Here is a 10,472-nt window from a genome sequence, read left to right as displayed (position 1 = left end):
AGTTACCGAAAAACAATATCTACAACGTTCTTTTATCTTGAACATTCTTAATAATAAAAGTAATCAATTTTCTCGTTTCTGGTGCATCATCGTGCACATCATTTCCTCGCAGAAGCTCTATCAAAGCGCCTAACTTCTGGCGTTAGAATACTACATCCTCGCGCTAACTAACTCTAACATAATAAATAAAACATCGCGTGAATTAGTCTATGCGCGAGCAGATAACGAAATAAGTATTGTATTCACGAAAATGCTAACCTAACCCCAATACGGGTGGACCAGTGTTTTATCCAAAAAAGAAAAACACTTTCACGTCTCAGATTCTTTCAGATATTCTCTTAAAAATTAAACAGCGGCAGTGTCGTCAGTGCTTCTCAGCAACGCAGCCGCCTTAACCACGTCACCTCCACACTGGTTCAACATAACCTTGCAATCCTCCAAACCAACGAAGTTGTTTTCCTTTTTCAGCAATCCCTGCAGACGTTCCAGCTTGATGGCCGCCAGCACGTCCCAATCTGTCACATTTAATGCTGCTATGCACGATTCTGGTGTGGATTGTTCGTGCAGTACTTTCATCATAATCCTAACCTCATCAGATTGCTCTCCATTTCTTGGGCCACGTGTTCTTCTCGCGTTAGGTCCGTCACAGGCAAACTCCAGTAAATCTTCACAGGATACATGATCAGATTGTCTGGACAGATCACCAGTCAGACTAGCAGAGTGAAAACTGTCGTTTGAATCTGTAGCCAAGGATTCTTTGGACGCTTCTGATTGCTGCTTGCTCGCGTTACATCGAGGCTGAGAGCTATTCTCTGAGTATTCTCCATAATCGAACTGCAGCATATAATTAGACGGTCTCTGAATCAGAGGAGTTCTCTTGGAAGCTGAAAGTCTGTTGTTGGAGACCACCGAGTCCTCAGACTTATTAGAACCCGTTGGAGTGGGGTTTCTGCTTGCTTCACCTGCCTCATTTTCCTGAACACACTTGGATGCTAAGCTCCTAAGGGAGCTTTTCGACTCCACGCTGACCTTCCTCTGAAGACGTTCCGTCGAGGAGTCAGTGGACTGTACGTCACTGCTTTCCTGCATTTTCTGACTGTACTGAGTGTCACAATCAATGAGATTGTCAGAGAATTCGAGAAGATCCTCAGAAATAACGCTGAAGCGGTGCAACTTAGTCTCATCAGCTGGTAGGGAATCCAACGCTGCTAATTCGGAGTCTATACGTTGCTCGAACTCTTCGGGACTGAAAATGTAGGTCACATTACCAATAAAATTTTAAACAAGTAATTAATTCTTTGCAGAGAGTGATTGTACCTATTGGCTGAAGTCTCTGAAGAATAACCCTCTTGCAGTGAGCTGCTGGCTACTGATGAACTAGTGCTCTGCAGGCTCCCATCTACCTGGTCCTCAATGGGGGGTGTGGTAACTGCCATCTTGGCCAGAGTTCTTGTTACTCCTCCACCAGGTATGATCAAGGGATGCTTCCTCTGATGTCTGGGTAAGCTGGACTTAGGTTGCAGCGTCTTGGACCTATCCCTAGGTGGCAAAGGTATGGGATTCTCGTCCACGTTGCTCTGATTCTGATTATTCTCTATTTCCAGGGCAGAATGATGTCTCTCCAGGTGTCTAGCCTGTGGCAGAGGTGGGGGTGCGTGTGGTGGCGGAGGTGCTCTAATCTTGGGCAAGGTCTTAGAACCACTGTGGTAGGCGTCGAAGTGGAGCTGGTCCGTAGAAAGGTCCTCCTGGTGTGATATCGTGTGGCTCAGAGTGGCGTGCTTGTTCCCGCGTATTCTAGGCCTAACAATGGGCATCCCAGAACGTAGCATGCGCAGAGGATTGGTGTCTGAGGCGGTCTCTATGCTGGGCGTCTCTACGAGGCTGTTGTAGACTTCCTTGGCCTCGTCCGACAACGTAGCCTAAACAAGTCGTGGGAGGGGATAGATTTGGGAAAGAAGAGAACAAAAATTAAAAAACGAAATAATAAATAAAAGGAGAGAGAGAGAGAGAGAGAGAGAGAGAGAGAGACACAGACAGACACAGCCAGACAGACAGACACAGCCAGACAGACAGACAGACACAGCCAGACAGACAGACACAGCCAGACAGACAGACAGACAGACACACAGACAGACAGACAGACAGACAGACAGACACAGAGAGAGAGAGAGAGAGAGAGAGGGAGAAATTTCTTGGTAGATCGTGTACAAATGAACCTAGATCCTCTCTAACTGGAAAGGAAACCACAAGCATGTGGGGAACAATCCTGAACACACTTTTGGTGCCTCACGGTGCAGATCAATATGATGAAAAAGGGGCTGAGTGGAGTACATTTGACAAATAGGCCTACAGTTATGCTACTCTAAATGAAATAAATGCAATATGTGTCAGTGTTTGTATTATGTATGTATGCCTCTGTGTACGTAGGGTACGAAACTGTATCGACGCATTATGTGTACTTCCAAAATTAACATACTCCCATTCCGGTTCCCCTCCAAGTACAAATAGTATAAACGTGTAAATGCATCCAAACGTATTTATTATCAACTAGACGTTTATTATTCAGTTAATTAATTATGTAACATGCAAGCATGCTAAGCGTATGTGACACGAACTGCCTTTGGACAACTCTTTGTTTAAGTACACTGTGTATTGTCCAGAGTTGGGTATTGTGTGGGGTTAATGTGATCCGTACTCAAAGATCCTAGAATACGATGTCTCTTTCGTCGTTTATCGCCATTCGTCACTGTTGAGCAATGATTCTAGAAGAAAGTCTGGATAATAATAAATAACAGCTACTTGGCCGTTAATGTGTAAGCTATTGAGGACTATGTTTTCATTGTTTGGAACAATGTGTGGAGAATTTCTTATGAAACAGCTATTGTGTATCAATAAAGACACTGTATGAGACAAGAGGTTCTTTGCAAATCAAATCTTTGAAATATGATATACCTGCTCCTGTTTTAATTACTACTTCAGTTAATTAACTATGAAATTCAGCACAAAAGAAAAAAACATACTCTGAGATCAAAATACTGCCCAACTCTGGCATCATCCCACACATTTCTGCCAAGAACATGCACCTAGCAGACCAATGATATTACAGGTATCAGGCTCCAGATTAAGTTGAAAGCAATATAGATCAATGGGGATCTTGAATGCTTATGGTGCAGGGGATGGTGGGAAGGTGAGTACGTCATTTGTGAATTCTGGATATTCTGAACTGGTATCAGAATCCAGGTCAGAATTGCTAGTGAATGTTAAACTAGAACTGGGGGCACTTTCTGGCCAAGAAAGCAGGTTATTTCTAGAGGAAAAAGGCGGTGACAAAGAATTCAAGAAGCTGGTCGATGGAGGTGGTGATTTTCCACAAAGTTCTATCGACGAGAACCCCCTGGCCGTTTCTGGATGCAAAAAGTGGCCTCTGTTCTTGAAATTCAAACGTAGGTTGTGTGGAAGCTTCTTATGACGACGTTTATAACGTAAACGACTTCTTATATCCGTTTCAGAATGCGAAATGGAGTCTGAATCTTCACTGGAATCGTTGGTTGGGTGAAAAGACCTTCTTATATTTTTTATGGGTGGCTTCCTGTTCTCTGACAGGGAAGATGTTCTGTGTCTATATATATTGGTAGCCGCAGACATCTTCTCTAGGAGTGCATCTGTCTTTGGCAGATCCTTCCTCGTATTGTCATTCTGATACAGTTTAGGTGGCTCCAGAATGTGTTGGTGTATACTGGGACTTGATGGAGGGAGATTGGTCTTTTGTGAAGTCAGATTCACCTTCATGCTGATTTGCGATTGACACTGAAGTGGAATATTCAGGTCCAAATGCTTGGGCTTCTGAATAGGAATGTTCAAGCTTCGAAGAGGTGTCTGAGTTGAGCCAGATATATCCAAGTTTCTCATGTTGGTGACTAACGACTTGGATGTAAAGGTCTCTATATTTCGGGAGTTCTGTGCAATGTTCTTGCCCAGCTGGATCATGTTCTGGGTCAGTTTACCCAGACCCAAGTTCAATCCATGGCCCTTCTTTGAGTCCAGATAGTTCTTTACACTTTCCAGACCAGACACCTCTCTTTGATACTTCTCTGCAAGAAGTTTACTGCTCAATTCCATTTGATTGTTTGCCTCTGCGTCAGACTTCCTTCGGAGTCGTTGAAAATTCACTCTTAAGCTCTCTGAACTACTGTAAACTGGGGATTCCTTTTTTTCAGATTCTGCTATGAACAATGGGTTATTGGATATAACGAATGGAAAACCTTCATGGCCATTTTGGTTCTGTTCAATCTTGCGAAAACTCTGAATGTTGATCCTGACAGCTTCCATGTTTCCCCTGGAGTTATCTGATCCACCTGCTACTTTCAAATTGGTCTTTATGCTATCCGTGGACCCATAAATAACGCTCTTTCCTTCTTGACTAGGATTTCTTGGAACGAATGGCACTTTTCCGCCCCTCGCTTTTGACATGTCAATTTTCTTTGGAAATTCTGGTGCATTCATCTTGGAAGAATCGCTGAATGAACTGGAGATCTTAGGTCTGGTACCAAGATCCATATTAGGCACCTTATCCCTAGAAGAATCAAACTTGATCGCCTTGCTGCGTGCAAAGTCGGCAAAGTTCGAAGACTTCTCTTTCATCAGGTCGAAACTGGCATTCTCTTCACACTTTGACTCAAAATTTGAGACATTATCCTTCAGTGGCTGATCACAATTACTAAACTTGCCTTGTAGCTGTTGATTATGTTTGTTCACAGTCACAGAACTTTGTTCCTGAATGTTCAAGTAGCATGCAGATTTGCCAGGCTGTTCTAGATTATTAATTTTGTCATATTTATCAAGTTTCTCTTCACCAAAATAAGATACTTTATCACTGGTACAGGTTGGGATGCTGTCATCATCAAAATACTTTGGCTGTTCAAAGTAACGATCCACATAGCTAGTGGATACTCTCTTTTGCTCTCGAGGAAAGTCAAAGTTTGAGTTTTCTATACTTACAGGAGGCATCTTTCCATTCTGCTGGAAGACATTCAGTTTCCCATTTATATCTGCCATACTGTTACAATTAAAGCCGCTTTTCTTGTTACCGTTCTCCAAGAACTCAGTCGACTTTACCAGATTCTGTTTCGTGGCTGCATTGTCCAGGATATGAGCATCGAATTCTATGTCCATGTACGAAGTCCACGCAGTAGGTTTTGTAAGAAGTTCACGAGACTTTGCGAAACAAAATTCAGCAGATGCTTTATCCCACAATGGTAACTTTAAAGTGGATGGTGCACCAAGTGACTCTATACTAGAGACAGTAGATGACAGTGATTGCAAGCTTGAACATAACCACTTTGTTGGATAACAATGGCCAAATAATGTGCAATTCATTCAAGGAAATGATAAATAACAAGCGACGACCAGAAACACAACCATGCATAGGAACATTAAACGTTTTCAAACAACCACAGCAAGCGTTGCATCAGAAAAGAAGTTTAATGAAGGTTTTAATGATTACATATAATAGTTAACAGAAATCAAAGAATTATTTAAACATGGCGATGCAGTGAAGAACAAAAGATGAAATGGCCGGTAATGAAAAATTGAAAATTTCAGAAACAAATGAAAAATAAACAAGAAAGGAAGGGATTAGAGGAAAATCGAGATTAGTCTTCCTTTAGTAAATTAACAAGCTTCGTATCAATTTATGGTACAACCAAGTAACTTAGGTTGGCATATTAAGAACAGATACGTTTGAACGATATACCTACTCTTCTTTCGTGTGGCATCAGGAATTAACTCTGTTCCATAACAGTATCAACAGAAATGGATTTTCAAAAGAGAACATATTTAACAGATGTATGAATTGTCATTTATGTTCATATTATGTAGAAAAGGGATACTTGTTTTTGTATACTGCTTGTTAGTATTAGCAAGAAGTAAATTAGTGAAACTTTCAAGTGCAAATTTAGATTGTGTTCTTGATTATGTTATTTGTGTAACCTTTAGAGAAATTTTGGTGATCCAACAAAAAATGTTTAATGTACCTGTATGTCAGGTATACTGGCAGCTTCTTCTGAAAAGTGTCGTCTGTCGGGTTTGGGACTGTGTTGATGTGGCAACTTAAAAGAGAACTTTCTGCGTCTTGAAGGACTGGCAGGTGTTCGGGGAGACTCCGGTGGATGTTCAAGATCTGTCATGGAACGTGCTGTCAATTCCTGTGCCATAGCAATGGCTGAGTAGAGTGTTTTCTGATCGGCAGCTGAGATAGGCTTCACCTAAATATATAAGAGAAATGTTTACCATCTCTGGTAAATGCACAATACATAAAAATTTCTGCTTTTCCTCAATTGAACGTTATTTTACTATACAAAAAAAAACCCACATTTGTATCTATAACAATATATATGTATTTGCTAGTTCTGTTCTTGAATGCTAACGCGAAACAAAACTAGATATACACAGCAGCAAATTATAAGCAAAAAGAGAAAAGAAAAAGAAAAAAAAGAAAAAAAGAGAAAAAAAATAAAACACGACAACTAATACGTAAAAGCATAATAGTAAATAAGACAAAAATTACTGTACATTTATTGGACTCACGGTGGCTTGTTTTTTTTTATTGCCCTGTTTCGCTTGTATTTCCCTCAGCTCGTTTCTAACATTACTCGATTCGTGCTCAGTTGATAAAGGATGAACAGGGGGTGGTGGAGGAGGAGAAGATCCTAATAAAAAGAACATAAATGTATATCACGCGATATTGATACAGTTTCAGTGTATATAGAGTCACTTAATTTACCTAATGATCTAAACATCTGATCCATTTCAGCCAACAAACTTGGACCAAAGTCGAAATTTAACGTTTTGTCGAATCTTAACGGGCTATCCTGATTTTCTTCGTCACTGATCTCATGATATTCATGATCTGCTCCAAGAGTATCATTATTACTAGCCACGTTCAATGGTACAGACTGTTTACTCGAATTTGCCACATGACATACTTCAGAACTTGCATCAGACCACAAACTTTCTAATAAAGAAAACACATTTCATAACATCCAAGCCTTCATGAATAAATGTACACATTTATCACAAAATAAATACATACCATGCTTATTATGAGTGTCTTGCTGTACACTCCTGTTATCCCTTAATACTTCTCTGTTAGTCTCTGTATTCCTTGCATCTTGGTTCAGAGCTTGACTAGAATTGTCCGTTACATCTTCCTGTGGTTTGTACGGAGTCACCACTTGTCGTGGTAAGTGTGGGTACTTTCCACCAAGAAAACCAATGTCACCAAAATAAGCTCCATCTAATCCGACATGGCCAGTGTGTTTTAAATCACCCTGAGGAGAGGAGATCATATCTGTCCGAATCTTTCTTCGCTGAGAGGAAAAGGCATTTTTTCCATCGCCACGCGTAAATTCTCCAGGCTTATTGCTTGGTAAATTTGATCCAAGATATGCTATTGTGTGAGCAGGATTGAAGAAACCAGTTTTTCCATTATTTAAAACACCCTTCCATAACATGTTACTACTTCCTTTGTCCAGAACAGTAATAACATCTCCTTGTCTGTAGACAAGTTGACCTATCTCTGTGCTATCCTGAACAGCTTGAACCTGTTCTGGTTTTAAATCAGGCAAAAGATTAATTAATTCAGAGAACTTAGGGCGTTTGGATGGTTCATGCTGCCAACACTGTTGCATCAGTGAGAAGTAATCTTTTGGACAACACTCTGGTTGTTCTAATCTTTGAAAGTTAGGTTCATCTATCGCTTCTAAGATTTGGTGGCCTGTCAGTGCTGCCCATGGTTGAAAACCATAGCTAAACATCTCCCATAAAGTCACTCCATAGGCCCACACATCGCTAGCTGAAGTGAATTTCAAATAAGATATGCACTCTGGTGCACACCATGCTATTGGTAATTTTAAATTTACGTTGAAATTCGTTTGGTAATAGTCCTTTCCAACTCCTAAAGCACGAGACAGTCCGAAATCAGATATTTTCACCTTATTCTTAGAAAACACCAAGATATTTCGGGCAGCAAGATCGCGGTGTATTAATCGTTTTGCTTCCAAGTATTGCATTCCATCTGCAATCTGTACGGTAAAGTCACACAAAGAGAGAACAGGAAAACTAGTACGTAAACTAGGTTCTTTCAGACATTCTAGCAGTGATCTTAGAGGTGCTAATTCCGTGACGAGCATTAAGGAATTTGTATCCAAGACTACACCATACAATCTTACAATATGTTCATGATCTATTGCATGCATTATGGCTGCTTCTTTCAGAAATTCAATAGGATTATTCTGCATTCTCTCTCGAGACAAACATTTGATTGCTACTTGTATCCTCTCCCCATCATTCGTCCAAACACCTTGTTGAACAACTCCAAACTCTCCTGTTCCTAATTCTTTGTTCACAATAATTGCATCGGCTGGTATCATATGCTTATTAGGAACACGAATCGGTGGTCTATCTTGCTTCTCCTCTGGTAACATAGTTAGAGCACCTGTGGTTGGTTCCTCCCGTTTCGGTAACAGCATCTTCTTAAACTTAGACAGGTAATTCTGAGGGAAATGTTTTTGGAAATACTTTTTCAAACGACGCATCTCTGGTTTACTCATTCCAATTGCATTCAAGTCTTCCTCTGTTACATATTTCAATTGAGCAGTTGTCTGTACTTTCAGGTCCCCTGTTAAAATGAATTTATTAAACATGACTCTTAACATGAAAGTTTGTTAAATTTGACAAGAAGGCATACCTCGGATTCCAGGATAATATTGCTGGAGCTCTGCTTCCATAAGGAATTCATACAAACCAGGACCAGTGTTGCGGGACATTCCTCCTTGTGTGTCTTTGAACAAATAAAAAATTAACACTTAAACAACGCATACACAAAATATTAAAATACAAATAATTTTTTTACTGTGCAGAAATTGTTAACTTAAGTGAATTACCCTGTAAATATTATCAGACATATTTCTGAAAATTGGTCAACTTTTAAACTAATCCGCCACACAAAACAGAACAAAAATACACCCTGATACTACCTAACTCAATTAACATAGAACCGAATGTTGAAGCGAATTTTCATCGATAAATCGTTCGTCATTAAATCGTGATTGGTGCACCTCGCACAATTCACCTGAGACTCTCAAAACAAAAGACCCTCTCGGACCGTAGTATCGAAAACTCGCACCAACGATCACCGACCACCACCAAAGTTGAATAATCATTCTTAGCTACTATTATAATAAATACGCACATTATCTGTCACCGATAATATTGCAGCAACATCAAGTGAACGAATTTTCGTCGGCGGCACGACGAGAATACGGCGCAACTCGAAACTTCTATGCAGAAGGGGAGCACAAGCACCGCCACCGAAACACAAAAACGGGAGAAAATAGAAAATAATACAGACAAGCCAGAGTAGAGAGGGGAGTACGAAATTTCTGGCACGCGATAACGGTCCCGGTGTGTACCGTGTGCACCGGGTCACACACTGTGCTTCGTTCGATGTGTCATTTCGTCGTATACTAACGGAGGATACGAGGGAAAAAAAAAAAACGAAATAGAGAGGGTCATGCGTGGAATCATTGCATTTCCGCGGAAGACACGCCCAGCGTGCTTCAAATAGATTATTATTTATATGAACGCGTCCGTCCATTGGGCTTGTACCGCGGCACTCACCCATTCTACGATGACGCAGCACGGTACACTCAGAGCTCCTCTCCTTGTCATGAGACGCGAGCGTCTGCCACTTGGTACGGCCGATCGGTGATCCGAAATCACAAGACTTCTCTCTTTCTTCGTCGCCTCAACTCTCCCCTCCGCCATGCAAATCTTGCCTCTGACTTCTCTGTCGGGGTTCACATCTTTTATTTTACTCTGGAAATGCTCACGTCCTCCTCGAGAGGATTTTTCTTTTAATCGCTTCGTTCTTATTATTTGGCTATTTGACACGGGAAGGCGAGAGATTGTTTCTCGAGCTGTCTTGATTAATTGGCGATTCAAGCGACTCGACGCTTCAGTCTCATCGTGAACCGTTCTATTTGTTTGCGAGTGGTTTGGAGTAGGTGTCACATTAGTGCCGTCTAGTGGGAAATCTAAGTAACTGCCGAAAAAGGTGAATTTCAAATTTCGTTGTCCTTTTAAACTTGCCATTTTTTCTTTATTTTTTATTCTCTTCAAAAAGGGCAAATTTTATAGAAAAAAATTGTACTACTCGATCATTTCAAAATAATATGAACGAATTGTAAATTTATACAGAGTATCCCTGCGACCTTTGTGTTCAAGTATTTAATTATTTCAATTACTTTGATTATTTTAGTTTCATATGTAAAAAAATCGTTTATATAAAAAATCCTTTTTATTGTTCCAGATAATTACGATTCTATAATAAGTAATTAAAGCATAAACTATTGTAGATTATAATGATAACTGTTTATTTTTGTGGGAAAAGATAATTTTATTATTTTAGTTAT

The 10,472-nt window shown here is 40.3% G+C and overlaps 1 protein-coding gene across 1 annotated transcript; it reads right to left on the bottom strand.

Moving 5' to 3' along the window:
* Nucleotides 1-345: 345 nt before the first annotated feature.
* LOC108580312 (tyrosine-protein kinase PR2) lies at nucleotides 346-10,031 on the bottom strand. Its single transcript, XM_017944037.1, has 8 exons — nucleotides 9,679-10,031; nucleotides 8,747-8,839; nucleotides 7,091-8,677; nucleotides 6,782-7,012; nucleotides 6,586-6,707; nucleotides 6,033-6,263; nucleotides 1,318-1,919; nucleotides 346-1,246 (listed from the first exon to the last, which is right to left on the bottom strand). Exons 1-8 carry the CDS (start codon nucleotides 9,680-9,682, stop codon nucleotides 346-348), a joined length of 3,771 nt encoding a protein of 1,256 aa, XP_017799526.1. The 5' UTR covers nucleotides 9,683-10,031.
* Between the last annotated feature and the right edge of the window lie 441 nt (nucleotides 10,032-10,472).

This window comes from Habropoda laboriosa, unplaced genomic scaffold (assembly GCF_001263275.1).
Source record: "Habropoda laboriosa isolate 0110345459 unplaced genomic scaffold, ASM126327v1 scaffold9, whole genome shotgun sequence".
NCBI classification, from domain to species: Eukaryota; Metazoa; Arthropoda; class Insecta; order Hymenoptera; family Apidae; genus Habropoda; species Habropoda laboriosa.
Note: the sequence above shows the minus strand (reverse complement) of the source record. Positions and strands in the feature narration are given on the sequence as shown.

Excerpts from the sequence above, each read along its gene's own strand:
- LOC108580312 (XM_017944037.1), bottom strand. Across the intron at positions 6,264-6,585 it reads ATAAAAAAAAACAAGCCACC|GTGAAGCCTATCTCAGCTGC; the intron begins GTGAGTCCAATA and ends TTATATATTTAG. Across the intron at positions 1,247-1,317 it reads TCAGAGACTTCAGCCAATAG|TCCCGAAGAGTTCGAGCAAC; the intron begins GTACAATCACTC and ends CTACATTTTCAG.